Here is a 16,690-nt window from a genome sequence, read left to right on the forward strand (position 1 = left end):
CACTTGGTGCCATGGTTTAGTAGCCATGAGGTGTTGGATGACAGGTTGGACTTGATGATCTTTGGGGTCTTTCCCAACCTTATTGGTTCTGATTTTCTGGCAAATGTGGACTGGGGTTTAGAAGTGTTCAGGACTGAGAGTGCTGTGTCATAGATCACTCTGCTCCATCCCTGCTTCTCTACTGCTGCCCAAAACCACCCAGAAGCTAAGCACAGGAGAGCCCCTGGAGGGGTGAACAGAGCAGCTGTTACACTTCATTTCATTGTTGCTTTTTTATTATTATTTTTCCTTCTGACTGGAAAAGAAAATATAGAGAAAAGTTACAAAAGTACTAAAAGGCAACAATATTAGTAGGCCATCCCTGTTCCCTGCTCCCACCCAGGGTAAGGCAGCCTGCTGCACCTACAGGCTGACTGAAACAGCTCTGGGCCCGAGCACTTCAGTAGCTCTTGTGGAGCAGAGCCTCAGAGCATCAGACCACTGCACCATCCATCTACATGGGGAATGTGCCTCTTCAGACAGGTATTAGGCTACAGCTGTCCCTTCTGAGCACAGGGATTTAGTCTGAAGAGGCAATCCTGCACTGGTCACCTTGATCTGGCAGCAGTTAAAAAGCCAAGATGCCAAGGTAAGCAGAGCTTCTACAGTGGCAGAAGAAATCAGAAGTGGAATCTTCCTCCATTAGAAGGGACTTCTTGCAGGGAGCCACAGTGCTCTAGTAGAGGTACCTCACCAGCAAGTACAAGACACCCCTTGGAGGCCTTGCTGGTGCAGGGGTTGAGTCCAGCTGTGACAGTCTTATGTGCCAAATAGCTGTCAGAGCTGGGGCAGCATCAGGACAGATGTCCTCTCACCACCTTTCCCAGCTGCTCTGCCTGAGTGAGAGGTGATTAGAAAGGGAAGAGGATAGGGCTAGAGGACTCAGGTCTCCAAGCCTGCACAGCCTTGGGGTTTTCCCCAAGGGTCTCTATCAAGAGCCCAAAAAGCACCAGTGAATAGTGGTTCACTGTGTGGCCTCCTCTTGGCAGCTGGCCGGAACATTGGTCACTTCCAAAAGGTGGCACCAAAGACCTCCAACACTGGAGCACATATTAAAAAAACACACACATATATAAATTTATCTTATTCATAGACAAGAAGTAAACTACTTGCTCCTGCCTTCCACTCAGTGAGATACAAGCTCAAAGTGGAGAACATCTAGACACGTGTTGCTCTTTCCACCAGGTGCAGCAAAGGGAAATGCCTTCATCCTCTGCCTTATCAAGAGAGGTTAGAGCGTGTTCTACTTCTAGCTGTTGCCTTGCAGCACAAAACACACAAACTCCCTTCCTGCTTCTTCCACCCACAGGGGGCCAACAAAAGAGACCTCTTTCTCCCACTCCATGCTCCATCTGGGAATACTGTTCCACTGATACAGGAATAGTCTACCTGAATTCAATAGCCAGCATAACAGGAGAGTGGAAAGCTTGCTGGAGGCATTACATTTGATTGAGTTTGGTGATACCAGTTACCTTCAGAGTTGTGCTAGGGAGGCAGAGTATTGGGACAATGCTATCCCAGAACACAGACAGCCTCAGCAGAGAGAAGATCCAAGAGCACACAGGTATCCCCAAGTCCTCTCTGATGATGCTGAGAATTGAGGGTAGGTGCTGCATTTTTTGGGTGTTTGAACACAGATCTTCCACTCTAAAACTGAATTCTAACCCCTGACCTACAAGTGGGAAGCTCATCCTCTAAGATGGGATTGGCAAGGGAGGCCTATCACTGAGCTGCTAGCAGACCAGCTGGAACATGCAGCCAGGTGAGCCAGTTACCTCCTCCCACCTCCCTCTCCCAGAGTCTTCCACTCAAGAAAGCCTGAGATTGTGATAATGGTATTCACTTCAGACAAGGGTCTTCTTGCACTGCAGGCAGAACTATACAGCTTCTGTTTCTGCTCCCGAGCTCAATTCTGAGTGGGAGAAGTGTCAGGTCTGTAGCAAAGCACTGCAGACCCAGGTGGTCTCAGGAAACTGACTGAACTTGATTTCACATCCTGATCACTCATCCCTGCTGCCATGGAGGCCATGCTGGCCCCTGAACCCCTCAACGATATCTTCAACTACCACTATCCCTGTGTTTGACACTGCCTTGGCAGCTGCCCTTCTAGTTGGTTAGTGTACCTGACTGGTTTGCTTTGCTTTGAAAGACAAAAAAATCTCTCCCTTTGCCACTGTTCCATACGGCAAGGCTATGAAAACAGGCACTGCTGCAAAGCCATACGCTTCCTGCTGCCAGGGAAGCTGTGCTGCAGAGATGTGTCACTGTCCCCTCCTCTTGTCAATCCCCTTGAGTATCACCACCTCCCCTTTTCCATGCCAGGCAGGGGGCTGGGTTGACAGTTCCTGAGTTCTTTGGAGAAACTCCTTCAGTAGGCACACGACGGCTCTTCCACCGGAGCGATCGGACTCAGCGGCTTCAAGGTGCTGAGGGAGCGGAAGGCAAAGGTGGATGGATCATACACCAAGTGGGGTGGAGGGCAGCCTCCGCTGATGCTCTGCAGGGGGATGAAAAGAAGGACAAAGTCAGCGCTCATACATGCTGCAAACAGCAGAGTTCTTGCCTCAAGTGCTTTGTCACATCTCCCTCTGGTACAATTACACCTCCTGAAATGGACAGTCTTGCTTGTGCTTCCAAAGGACACTAACACAAGCAGTGAAGTGCTCTGCTCACTGGAATGTGCTGCCCAGGAAGGTGGTGGAGTCACCATCACTAGAGGTGTTTAGGAAGCTGGATGAGGCACTTGGTGCCATGGTTTAGTTGATTAGATGGTGTTGGGTGATAGGTTGGACTCAATCTCAAAGGTCTCTCCCGCCCTGGTTAATTCTATTCTATCCTATCCTTGCCTCTACCCCTCAAGAGAAAAAAAATAATTCCAAGACTGAGACCCCTGGGCTCCACACAACCAGGCCCCCTGGCATCTGCAGCCAATATCCATGACACATTTAGAGTCCCAGAGTCAGAACAGCATCACTGCCAGAAGGTATCACATGGAAAGCTGAATTTGGACCCACTTGGCCTTGAAGAAGGATCTACTACACTTTTAGAGCAGGGAGATAAACCACATAGGACTGAAGAATGAGTCTTCAGAGACAATTTCTCAACAGTTTTGCAGTCAGGACTCAAAAATCACCCCTTCTTAAAGCCCCAGACACACTAAAACTCTCCAAATTTTTGGCTCCAGATTCCACAGTTCAATGAGGAATGGCTGAGAGATGCTTAGAGGAAAAGATCCTACCCAATGGCTTTAGAGCCTGCTTTGTACCACGGCTACTAAAGTCTTTTGCTCCCAGTGTTCACAGTATGGCCAGAGCAGATCCAGGGTAAGGAGACCAGAAATGGCCATGCACTCCCTGCATTGCATGACAGGACAGAAATGTCATTCCCCATAAGGCTGTGCTGGGACCTGTGGATCCCAGAGGAATAAAAAGAGTAAAAGAAGTGATTCCAAAGGCTTTCCCTTTTATTTATTAAGAGCTTTGCTTTGCTTCTTTCCTTATGCAAGCAGAGAGTCAGGATGTGGCTCAGTTGGTAGCGCACACGACCCTTAATGGGAAGGTCGTGAGTTCAAGCCTGAAGTGGGCGGTAGTGTCCTCCCTACTCTAGTCATGAGGTGACAGGTTGGACTCGATGATCTTTGAGGTCTCTTCCAACCTTAGTGATACTGAATACAGAAGCAGCAGCTGGGCAGATGTTTCACAGACGCTCTTTGGCCAGGAGAGGCAGTCTCACTGCTCTGTGGGCCAGCAGAGTATTCATTCAGAGCAGTCATGATCCTGCATGAGTTCATTCCTCAGGAACAGGGGACCTACCGAGTGCCACACGCAGCTCTGAAATGTATGCAGATGCCCCCTCCCCTCACTCCATTCCCATCACTGCTGGGAAGGGCTTTACTACTGTTTGCATAGTGTTAGAAAGAAAAGAAAACAACACAGTAAGGGATCCGGCCTGGGCTCTGGTGTTTTGCACCTCCCTGGGGCCTCTTTTAGGCCTTCTCCATCAAGGTCCATGGTTTCACTCACTCAGGCTGCACTAAGGAATTGTTCCTCAGGGAAATGGGCTTTTTAGAAACAGTTACCAATTCTGTGGTCTCTTCTAAAAGAGAAGTTCATCCAAGCCAAGTCTATCAAACAGCTGCAATCACACAGCAGGGTGATATTTTGCCTCTGTCCTGAGTTTTGACTTGTCACCACAGGACAAGCACATGCAACTCTCCCCAGAAAGCTGCTCAAATAGTCAGGGGCACCCAATCTGTCACACCAAATTAGCTACAGAAGTGTCCAAGCCAGGTTCTGGGCACTGCACTGACTGCAGCAGGATGTGGAAGCCTCTAGCTCCAGGATCTTGGTCATAGCTGAGGCCCATGGGACAGCCTCTCATATCAGGGCCTTTCTAAAAGCCAGTGTGGGCAGCATGTTGCTGCCTAATTGGTACCTCCTCTGCAAATTAAGATGGGCATTTGAAAATGGAAAATGCCAACATGGTGCTTGGCATCAAGCTGTGGCTGGAGTTTCAGCCAGCAATCATGCCCTGCCACATCCCCCTGACACCTTGGCCAGCAGCATAAGAAACAAGAAAGGCAGATTTAAGGGCCTTTACTCAATAGCCACCTGCTGTGGGGTTATACATGGTGTGTGCTCTGGCAAGCCTCAGAGCTGGAGGGTAACATAGCAACCCCTATTCAAAGCTAAGGGACAGAATAAATCAGCACAATTGTCCTTCTTCAGAGCAGAGAAGGTCCCCTGCCAGTGCCAAGAGGGAATGGGAACAAAGAACCTGGCAGTCCCCTCCACTTTGAAATGCCAGACAGGATTAGGGAAGGCAGCTGAAGCAGTTTATTTCTGGTGGATGGCAGATGGAGAGGATACTGCAGAAAGACAGGTTCAGAGAACAGACAAAAGTCACCCACAAAGCTCACCAAGCTTTGGGTGAGAAGGTGGCCTGGGGTTTCTCTCTGAGCCTTCTTCTGGGGCCAAAGTGTGGGGAAGAGCGCCTTCCCAGGACACCACAAGTGGGAAGGCCACAAAACAAGGGCTGGGGTGAAGGACATGGAACATGAGAAGACAGAAAATGCAAGGATTCATGAGTGGTCAGGCAGCTGCAAGTAAGGCTCAAACTGCACCCAGTCCTGTCTTTTCATCATGGCACCTCTCAAGTGGCCACAAGACAATGGCTGGCTTTCAACTGTGCAGCCCAAACAGCATGCAAAGGCAGGGTGAGAGCAGCCCCGTGTCCAATTGTAGGCAGTGATAGGAGAGGCAGCTATGCAACTGCCCTCATTCATGGGAACACCCAGCCCAATCTGCAGTCATTTATAAGCCTGGGCAGCACAGGTCTGGCACCTAACTCCACAACTTACAGGGCAGTACCTTGGCTAGGGGTCTTGAGGGAGGAAAGGAGGAGTACCAGCACCAAGACACTCCACGCACTTCTTGAGGAAGAGCATGTTTTGTCTGGAGCTCATAACCTGCTCTAGGGATGACCAGGCTTGATCTGGCTTAGTGCACACCACCATTTGGGACCACAGCATGTGGTGGTCTGGCTCTGATGAGAAGCACAAGGCAAAGCTCTATAGACGTACTGCCAGAAAGAAGATGGCTAGGGCTGTCTGCCAGACAAGGAAACACATTCCTCCCACCTAGTTGCTTGGAACAGCTGCCTCCCTGTAATCTGGACAAGTGTCCTAGCTGGCCTGCCCTTCCTCCTGGGTGCCTAGCACCAGCCTATGGTGCTTTGACTAAGGAAGGCCATTAGTGTTGCTGCTGCTGGAGCAGGCCTCCAGAAGGCTTGCCACAAACCTGCCTGACAGCCCCTCCTGAGCAACCCCAGGCTGGCTACTGCAAAGGCTCCTTGGAGTAAACAGTTCATGCTTGACATGAAAGGCCAATGCATTCTCTCTAATGGCTTTTGGGCAGCTGTGTAGGTCACACAAAATGGAGCCTAAGATGGGCCCTGCACTAATGGCAATCATTAACTAAAGGCCTCAGTTTGTTAAGTAATGTATTTACTGGAGGATGGCCTGAGATACAAGCACACTGCAGCTGGCAGGAGGACACACATGCCTGGATGCACAGTCACACACAACCACATTCACTTAGCACACACTCACCTGCTCTCAGATGCCTCTTGCTCTTCCCCAGTATACATGCACTCATTCAGTTACTTGTCCACATCCCTTTGGGCATACACAGACCTCCTGACTTGTGAATCACAAGGAGAGCTGGCCCTCTTCATACACACCTAGTTCATTTACATTGTAACTCAAAGCAGAGAATCACAGAATCAGTCACAGGTTGGAAGAGATCTCCAAGATCAAGCCCAACCTATCACCCAACCCTAACTAATCAACTAGACCATGGCACTAAGTGCCTCATCCAGTCTCTTCCTAAACACCTCCAGGGACACCAACCCCACCACCTCCCTGGGCAGCACATCCCAATGGACAATCTCTCTTTCTGGGAAGAAATTCTTCCTAACATCCAGCCTGAACTTCACCCTACACAGCTTGAGACTGTGTCCTCTTGTTCTGGTGCTGGTTGCATGGGAGACGACACCAACCCCCACCTGGCTACAACCTCCCTTCAGGTAGTTGTAGACAGCAATAAGGTCTCCCCTGAGCCTCCTCTTCTCCAGGCTAAACAACCCCAGCTCCCTCAGCCTCTCCTCATAGGGCTTCTACTGCAAATCCCTCCACAGCTTTGTTGCCCTTCTCTGGACATATTCAAGCATCTCAACATCTTTCCTGAATTGAGTTCCACCCTCCCAGGAGGGTGGAAATGAAGTTGCCTAACGCAACGTCTTAGAAGAGAGTGGTGTCTGAAGGGCAATATAGAACTAAACCCTGCTTAATACTCTTTGGCAGTCTTTCAGACAAGTTCTAGTATCATGGTATGATTCAAATAAATGAGCACTGGTTAGGCCACACCTGGAGTCCTGTGTCCAGTTCTGGGCCCCTCAGTTTAAGAAAGATGTTGAGTTGCTGGAAGGTGTCCAGAGAAGGGCAACAAAGCTGGAGAGGGGTCTGGAGCACAAGCCCTATGAGCAGAGGCTGAAGGAGCTGGGGTTGCTTGGCCTAGAGAAGAGGAGGCTCAGGAGAGACCTTATTGCTGTCTCAAACTCCCTGAAGGGAGGTTGTAGCCATGTGGGGGTTGGTCTCTTCTCCCAGGCAACCAGCACCAGAACAAGAGGACACAGTCTCAAGCTGCACCAGGGGAGGTTTAGGCTGGATGTTAGGAAGAAATTCTACACAGAGAGAGTGATTGTCCATTGGAATGGGCTGCCCAGGGAGGTGGTGGAGTCACCATCACTGGAGGTGTTTAGGAAGAGACTGGATGGGGTGCTTGGTGCCATGGTTTAGTTGATTAGATGGTGTTGGGTGATGGGTTGGAGTCAATCTCAAAGGTCTCTTCCAACCTGGTTAATTCTATTCTATTCTCCTTCCACTCACTCCTACCAGGTGGTTAGAAAAGGAACCAGTGACACTTGAACTTCCATGTGTGAAGCCATCAGCTGTAAGCAAGGGAAGGAGACCTTCATGCCTTCTTGTGGTGGGCTAATGCCCATTCTGAAAAGAAACAAAGCAGGGTGAAAGGCTTGCGGGTGCTTTGCCCTCCCTGCAGGGCATTTTCCCCCCTGGGAAACTGAGTCTGTTCCACTCCCCTCTCCCTGCCCAGCTAGGGTATGAAGAGCAGGACATTGCAGCTATTAGGTCTCCTTTTGGCTCCTGCCTCTGCTGGATGAAAGCTACTGCGGCTGCCCTCCTGCTCCTCTGCCACGTGGTCGGGCCTGATCCTTCTCCCTGCTGCCTCTCCGCCTCTTCAGAGAGAGCCTGGTTTTGTATCCTTGGTTTTTCCCCCACCTCCCATCCTTCCTTGTTCCTTGCCCTTATGAACCTTACCTGTTATTCTTCTAAACTATATATATGTATTTTTTGAAGAAAACTCTTTACTTCCAGGCCGACTCTAAATCGTTGCTTGGTGGATTTGCTCCTTCCCTTCCCCGCCCCCCGCTCTGTTGGGAGGGAGGAGGGGGGAGCAGGGGAGAGATTCTCAGCCTTGCCCCCATCTGAGCTCTTAACTCCCAATTAAGGCTCAGACCACCACAATGCTCCCAGCTACTTCTGTAATTTCAGACAGTCCTGACCAAAGGAAACCCCATCACCTGTGCTCTGGTTTCTCCTGTGCAGTCTAACTCAGACAAACTAATTAGCACCTAGGTGTTGTGACCTTCTGATGAGGGGCGATTTCCTTTCAATTACAGCATTACTTCAGGCAGTTTTCAAGAAACACCGGCTAACAAGCAGGGCCAGCTCCTCCAGTAAAGCAGCAATTCACATTTAACAGCTTCTTCATTAACTCCAGTAGGGCCTCAGACAATTTATTCTGGTCATAGACCTCGAGCAGCTCAAAGAGTAACTTTGCAAGAGCAAACCCTTTCCTCCTGAAAATCTCTCCTCCAGCTCCATGCTTTTGTGCAGTTTAACTTCAGGGGACAGCCAAGAGACAGGGCCACCACAGAATGCTTTAAAGGCTTCTCTTCTGCCTTCTCTTCCAAGAAAAGGCAAGATAACTCCAAATGCTGGGGGTGTCAGGAAAAACAAAGCTTTGCATTTAGCACTGTTTTCCCATGTTCTCCCCCACTCTTCCCCCTAAAAGGATGTGGCTGTTTGGGCTGGGTGCCCCCCTGCTGCTGCCATTCAGGGTGCACCTCTGTTGCCCTGGGTGTCCAGCCCAGTGGGTGGATATAGGAAGCTGCATATTTCATCCCCATAATGTCCTGCTCCCTATGAATCTATCAGCAAGGTCTCACACTTCCTCTTTCTTCCCTTGCAGCTCCCATGGGAGATGCACTCTAGCTGGTAATGGAAGGAGAGTTATCTCAAGGCCTCTTGGGCCTGGCTAGGCCTAATGCCAGGAGCAGAAGGGGGAAGGGCAACCTCAGATCTGGACAGCTGAGATTAGCCTAACAGTGGAGGGGGGGAAGAAAGAGCCCTTGGGGGTTTGGGTATGCCCTCAGGTAGGGAGAAGGGAAATGCTGGGGTGCTTCTGGGTATGCTTTGGGATCTCTCTTGTCACTGTGCTTGCAGTTCTCTGTAAAACACTCTCTGCTTTTCCATTTAAACTTTCCATCATCTCTGCACTCCATTTGTCTGAGTCTCATTCTGCTGCCCCAGTGGGAGGCAAGGGAGGATCTTCCTCAAACTGGGACAAAGGCTGAAAGGCCTGTTCTTCACCATAGTAAGGCTGCATAACACTTACTTCCTTCTATGTAACCACAATGCAAACAGCAGTTCAACAGTTTACAAACATATCCTTGCTTTGGAAAGGCGGGGGGGGATAAATAAAAATCCATCAAACATTTGCAAATGTGTGCAGAGTTGTCAGATGGCAACTACCAGGCTCAGAGAGGTGCTACCAGACAGCCAACACAGAACTTCCTTGGAAAGTACTTCAAAGGGCCTGGCATATGCTGGCTGGTCACTTGCCCAAAAGCATAGATAGGTCAGTTTCAGCTACGGGTCCTTGCTGGCAGCAGCATGGTAAGCCTTGCTTTTCGTCTCTCTTACACATCTTTGAGATGAGTCTTTGTGCAAACTGACTGCAGGCTTTGATTCTGCCTGCCTGACAATCAGAAGAAAGGAGACTGCACGATGAAAAGGGGCAGATGGAACATGCAGAGGGGCAGGTTTTGCCAGCACTCCCTAGCCAGCTTGAGGAACTCGCTGCTCTGCCGTCCTGGTGAAGATCATGCTCTGACGACCTCAAATCCTAACAAGTAAATGAACCCCTATCCCTCTGCTAACAGGCTGTGTCTAGTTTTTGCTTTCTCTTTCTGAAACAAAATAGCCTGTGCTTCCCTGCACACAGCTGCAGCAGTTCCTGCACACACCACAAGGTCTGCATGTGCCTGATAGCAGGAAGATGAACAGGCACAACCAGAGCTCCAAGCAGGCACGATCTCACTCTAAGTCTCCCCACTACATCCAAGTGGAGTGCTCAGCAGTTGTGGTCTGTACACAAATGACACTACCTTGTCTTCTCCTTCCTCCTCACTTACCCCTTTCCAAGCCTCCCTGTGTGGCCAGAACACCCTCCTTCCAAAGAGATCATAGCCAGCTGCCCTCTCAGTCCTCCCTTTGAGCCAGGAACTTGGGTGTCACACTGCTCACTAGGCCAGCACGTGGAGCATATTTGGGTATGTGCAGCTTCCAGTTTGGTTAACAGCACACAATTCCCTCCAGGCAGGCAGGCTAGCACAGAGCAGCATACTGCTTCCAACTTAGAGGGAACACAAATTAAAAGTGCAAAGTGAGCATTAATTACTCATGAGCATGAGCAGGCTGTGAGCATGCTGACACAGTGCACTTGCCTCTGGACAAACCACCCCTGCCGTGGAAGCCAAGTACAGGAGGTGGGTGCATTATGGGAGAGGTGTGTGGGAAAAGAGGATTACAGCTCTGGGGACAGGGAGAGAGAATTTGTGCCAGGTTCTCACAGGCACGTGAACAAAGGGGAGCAGGAAGAAATTGCAGGAGGCCTGGATGCAATGCTAAAAGCCACCCCGACCTGCCAGCTCGGGACTAGAACCTAGCCAGAAAAAGGTGGCAGAGCTGGTGTGACCCTCTGCCATACCCTACCCCTCTCCCTCTGCTCCATCACCCAGGTGTGACACATCACCAAATCTGTCCTCCTCTATAAAACATGCCTTGCCATTTTCCAGCTGCTTGACTCATAGTACTACCAGCCACAGCACCACCACAGAGGGCTGTCCCAGAAACAACCTGTCACTGCGCTGCACCTCAGTTCTAATCTCCTGTCTACCCCTCTGCACCCCCCACCTTCTTTTAAATCAGGCTCACAGAATCACAAAATTAGCCAGGTTGGAAAAGACCTTCAAGATCAGCAAGTCCAACCTACCACCCATTACCTTCTAATCAATTAAACCATGGCACTGACTGCCTCATCCAGTCTTCTTTTAAACACCTCCAGTGATGGTGACTCTACCACCTCCCTGGGCAGCACATTCCAATGGCCAATCACTCTTTCCATGAAGAACTTCTTCCTAACATCCAGCCTAAACCTCCCCTGGCACAGCTTGAGACTGTGTCCTCTTGTTCTGACCAACCCCCACATGGCTACAATTTCAGGTAGTTGCAGATGACAATAAGGTCTCCCCTGAGCCTCCTCTTCTTCAGGCTAAGCAACCCAAGGTCTCTCAGCTGCTCCTCACAGGGCTGTGCTCCAAACCCCTCCCCAGCTTTGTGGCATCTCAACATTTTTCTTAAACTGAGGGGCACAGAACTGGACACAGGACTCAAGGTGTGGCCTAACCAGTGCTGAGTACAGGGGCACAATGACCTCCCTGCTCCTGCTGGCCACACTGTTCCTGATCCAGGCCAGGATGCCATTGGTCTTCTTGGCCACCTAGGCACACTGCAGGCTCATGTTCAGCCCACTATCAACCAGTACCCCCAGGTCCCTTTCTGCCTGGCTGCTCTCCAGCCACTCTCACCCCAGCCTGTAGCACTGCATGGGGTTGTTGTGGCCAATGTGTAGAACCTATCATTTGGACATGTTAAATCCCATGCCCTTTGACTCTGTCCACCTGTCCAGCCTGTCAGCATCCCTCTGCAGATCTCTCCTACCCTCTAACAGGTCAACTCCTGCCCCCAGCTTAGTGTCATCTGCAAATTTACTGCTGATCGACTCAATCCCCTTATCCAGATCATCAATAAAGATATTGAACAGGATTTGGTCCAGCACTGATCCCTGGGGCACACCACTAGTGTGTGGCTGCCAGCTGGATGTGGTACCATTCACCACAACTCTCTGGGCTCAGCCCTCCAGCCAGTTCCTAACCCAGCTCAGAGTGCTGCTGTCCAAGCCAGGGGCTGACAGCTTGGCCAGGAGTTTGCTGTGGGGGATGGTGTCAAAGGCCTTGCTGAAGTCCAGGCAGACTACATCCACAACCTGCCCCACATCCACCAGGCAGTCACCTGATCATAGAAGGAGATCAGGTTGGTCAGGCAGGACCTGCCCTTCCTAAATCCATGTTAAATCCATTAGACACTCTGCTCAGCAGGAACAGTGTGAAAATGCTCCACTGATGTTACTAGTAGGTCATCTGCCTCATCCAGGGGAGAATAACATTAATCCTTTTGCCTTCAAGCTATTCAGCAGCACAAGAAACAGGGGGACAAAGCAGAACTCCTTGCTTCAGAGAGTCAGCATAAACTATCAGATATCCTGCCTGCTCTTCGTATCAGTGTGCCTCTGATCAGCTTTACACTGTCTGGCTATCACTGCCCACCTCAGGAAGAGGCTGCACGCTCTTCGCCTCTGCTGAAACAGAAGCGCCCATGCATCAGGGCTCAGAGCTACAGCAGTACGCACAAACTGTTTCCTGTTCAGACACACAGGTGACTGGTTCCTACTGTAAAAGCTCATCATCCCATTTGCTATGGGAGGTCTGTCCTCTTTTCTTCCCCTCTCACCACAATGGTAAAAACCCCAACACTGATCCCATGTTGCTTCTCTTTTTTGAACTCTGCTTTTTCTGCTCCCCATGCAGCAGCCACCAGAACCTTTGATGCACCAATGGGCCAGGTGCTGCCATGAACTGAAGACCTCTGGCTTGGCACTACACTAACGAGCTCCTCGTGGAATGGTTAATCCACACGCTAATTGGAGTCTGCCCCAGGAGAGAAGTGAGTCATGCCACCATAAATATCAAAAGCCAAGCCATGAGAGCTGCATTGCTGGAGGGGTCTCTTCTCCTAACACATCCTGAGGGGACAGGGCAGGGGGATCCCATGTACTTTTACAAGGTACTGCACAACTGCAGGGTGACAACTATCAGAAGAAAGTGGAGAAGCATCATGAGAGCAATAAACAGGGCACTTAGATCCTCCTTAATCACAGCCCAGCCTTCAGGAGGTCTGCAGGGAGAGCTAATGGATTAAACACAGGTAGAATAGAATAAACCAGGTTGGAAGGTCCAACCTATCATCCAACACCACCTAATCAACTAAACCATGCAACCAAGCACCCTATCAAGTCTCCTCCTGAGCACCTCCAATGATGGTGACTCCACCACCTCTGAGCCTCAGCAACAGAAAGCCACACTTCTCACCTTGTCTAGTGCTGTCATTCTTTCCAAAAAGCCACATTCAGCAGGGCCTCAGAATGGCCCTCCCGAGCGAGCTAAGGCTGCTGGTGTGCTACAAATCCATTACTGAGTGCTGGGCAAGAGCCAGAAATCACAGAATGGTTGACATTAGCAGGCACCTCTACAAACAGTTAAGTCACCCGCACCCCACCCCCTCAGAGCAGGGTCAGCAAAACATGTTGCCCAAGACAATGTCCTGGTATATCTCCATGGATAAAGACTCCACCATTTCTCTGGGCAACCTGAATTTTTTTGTGTTTCAACTTGTGCCAGTTACCTCTTGGCCTGCTGCTGGGCAACAGAGCAGGAACTCTGTGCCAAGCATGTCTTACTGGCTAGGCTGAAGTTTCTCTTTATATGATGAGAGCACAACATCTTTCAGAAGTACTGGCCCCTCTTCAGTTGCTTCCAGAGCTGAGGTACTTTGGCAAGGACCTGCTGCCTCCTTTCCAAGCTGAATACACAAAAGTGAACACTCACTTGAAAAAATAGAGGCAAAAATGCTTCCTTTACCTAACAGCTCTGAACCATGACAAACAAGTGACTATGAAGTATCATATGCTATTGTCATGGAAAGCACACAAGCACCTCAAGTACGGATGTGCTGTCTCAGATGGGTAAGGCTGGCCAGAGAGGCATGGGTTCCATGCCATCTGTCAGAAAGGTGTGCTCTCAGTTTCCATGGTTTATTTTAGTATACACTGACATGGGCTCAGTAAGCAGCAAAGGAATAATTCTGCCTCTTAGACTCTTCAGGGGCACCAGAGTAAGCCACAGTAATGAGCTCAATGTGCCAGGGGAAAGCCACCCCACTGAGGCATTGCTCTAACAGTAGGGACCAAGCACTGGAAATAGCTGCAGCCTAGGGACACACAGAAAAAGAAGTAAAAGCACATTGGGCAGGGGTAAAGAAAGGTGATAAACAAGTTGCTCTAAAACATTGCAGCAGGATTATATTATCAGCAGGCCTGAAGAGCAGGCACAGACTGCAGAGAGCTCACAGAACATGGGAGAATATAGTTCTGCTGAAAGCAATCCAGAGGGAAGCATGAGATAATGCATAACAGATCAGGATTCATTGTCTAATCAGAAGTATCAGGTCATTGAGAGGCTGCTGGAACACAGGTCTGAAGTGCCTAGCAAGGAGCATATAAAGAGTTGGAGAGATACCACCCTTCTCTGCATAAGACTCCAGCCAGCCCTTTCTGCTCCTCCTCCTCTCAAATTTCAAATTCACCCACAAATGCTGTGAGAGGCAGGGACATCCCACAGCACAGCCATAAACAGCAGTTCTGGGTACACAAACACATTAGCTCTTGTTCTCACTAATAGGAAAGGGCTGGTGACCAATATGAGGCTCAGGGACAGCCTTGGCTGCAGTGATCATGATGTGCCAGAATTTAGGATCCTCAGGGCACCTCAGAGGATGTATTCCAAGCTTATGATCCTGGACTTTAGGCATGCAGACTGATTGCTTCATGGATCTGCTGGCCAAAGTATCATGGGACAAAGCCCTAGAGGGAAGGGTGAACCAGCTGTCCTGGACCCTATTCAAGGATCACCTTCTCTGTGCAAAGGAGCAAAGTATACCAGCAAAGAAAAGACCTGCCTGGATGAGCAAGGAGCTCCTAGACACACTGTCACACAACAAGAAACTGTACAAGGAGTGGAAGAAAGGACAGCTAGAATGGGGGCTATGTCAGGAAGCTGCCCAAGTACCCCATCCACAAGAAGGGCTGGTTGGATCAGCCAGGGAATTATAGGCCTGTCAGCCTGACCTCAGTGCCAGGCAAGATCATGGAACAGGTCATCCTGAGTGCAATAACACAACACTTACAGGATGGCCAAGGGATCAGGCCCAGCCAGCATGGATTTAGGAAGGGCAGGTCCTGCCTGACCAACCTGATCTCCTTCTATGATCAGGTGACCCGCCTGGTGGATGTGGGGAGGCCTGTGGATGTAGTCTACCTGGACTTCAGCAAGGCCTTTGACACCGTCCCCCACAGCAAACTCCTGGCCAAGCTGTCAGCCCCTGGCTTGGACAGGAGCACACTGCAATGGGTTAGGAACTGGCTGGATGGCTGAGCCCAGAGAGTGGTGGTGAATGGTGCCACATCCAGCTGGCAGCCAGTCACTAGTGGTGTGCCCCAGGGATCAGTGCTGGGCCCTGTGCTCTTTAACATCTTTATTGATGATCTGGATGAGGGCATTGAGTCCATCATCAGTAAATTTGCTGATGACACCAACCTAGGGGCAGGAGTTGGTCTGCTGGAGGGTAGAGAGGCTCTGCAGAGGTACCTCGACAGGCTGGACAGATGGGCAGAGTCCAACGGCATGAGATTGAACACATCCAAGTGCCAGGTTCTGCACATTGGCCACAACAACCCCATGCAGTGCTACAGGCTGGGGTCAGAGTGGCTGGAGAGCAGCCAGGCAGAGAGGGACCTGGGAGTGCTGGTTGATGGTAGGCTGAACATGAGCCTGTAGTGTGCCCAGGCAGCCAGGAGGACCAATGGCATCCTGGCCTGCATCAGGTACAGTGTGGCCAGCAGGAGCAGGGAAGTCATTCTGCCCCTGTACACTGCACTGGTTAGGCCACACCTCGAGTACTGTGTCCAGTTCTGGGCCCCTCAGTTTAGGAAGGATGTTGACTTGCTGGAACAAGTCCAGAGAAGAGCAACAAAGTTGGTGAGGGGCTTGGAACACAAGCCCTATGAGGAGAGGCTGAGGGAGCTGGGGCTGCTTAGCCTGGAGAGGAGGAGACTCAGGGGTGACCTTATTGCTCTCTACAACTACCTGAAGGGGGGCTGTGGACAGGCAGATGTTGGTCTCTTCTCCCAGGCAGCCAGTACCAGAACAAGAGGACACAGTCTCAAGCTGTACCAGGGGAGGTTTAGGCTGGATGTTAGTAAGAAGTTTTACACAGAGAGAGTGATTGCCCATTGGAATGGGTTGCCTGAGGAGGTGGTGGAGTCACCATCACTGGAGGTGCTCAGGAGGAGACTTGACAGGGTGCTTGGTTACATGGGTTAGTTGATTAGGTGGTGTTGGACGATAGGTTGGACACGATCTTGAAGGTCTCTTCCAACCTGGTCTATTCTATTCTAAGAGAGCTGGTTGGAAAAGATAAAGCTCAGATAGAATGACATCTATCCAGGGAGATCAAAGGGAATAGCAAAAGCTTCCACAGTTACATTAATGGCAAAGGAAGACTAAGGAAGTTGTAGGCTCCCTCAGAAAGGAAACAGGAGAACTAGTGACATGGAGAAGATCAAGGTTCTCAATTACTTTTTTTTGCCTCAGTCTTCACTGGCAAGAGCTCCAGCCACACTCCCAAAATCTCAGAAGATAATGGTGAGGCTGGAAGAAGGAACTGCCCATTGTAAGTGAAGGTCCGGTTCATGACTATCTGAAGAACCTGAGAGTCTACAAGTCCATGGGACCTGACAGGCTACACCCACAGGTACAGAGGGAATTGGTAGAT

At 50.2% G+C, this 16,690-nt stretch overlaps 1 protein-coding gene across 1 annotated transcript in view; it reads right to left on the reverse strand.

Annotated features, from left to right (window-relative positions):
- Positions 1–263: 263 nt before the first annotated feature.
- The window catches only part of LOC137451386 (uncharacterized), a 64,241-nt gene continuing 47,814 nt past the window's right edge, over positions 264–16,690 (reverse strand). The window contains exon 5 of the mRNA XM_068158812.1: positions 264–2,536. Coding sequence (XP_068014913.1) covers positions 2,408–2,536 — 129 coding nt within the window. The 3' untranslated portion in view covers positions 264–2,407. The remainder of the gene's footprint in view (positions 2,537–16,690) is intronic.

This window comes from Melanerpes formicivorus, unplaced genomic scaffold, assembly GCF_026170545.1.
Source record: "Melanerpes formicivorus ecotype bairdi unplaced genomic scaffold, bMelFor1.0.p_v2 SCAF_43, whole genome shotgun sequence".
NCBI lineage: Eukaryota > Metazoa > Chordata > Aves > Piciformes > Picidae > Melanerpes > Melanerpes formicivorus.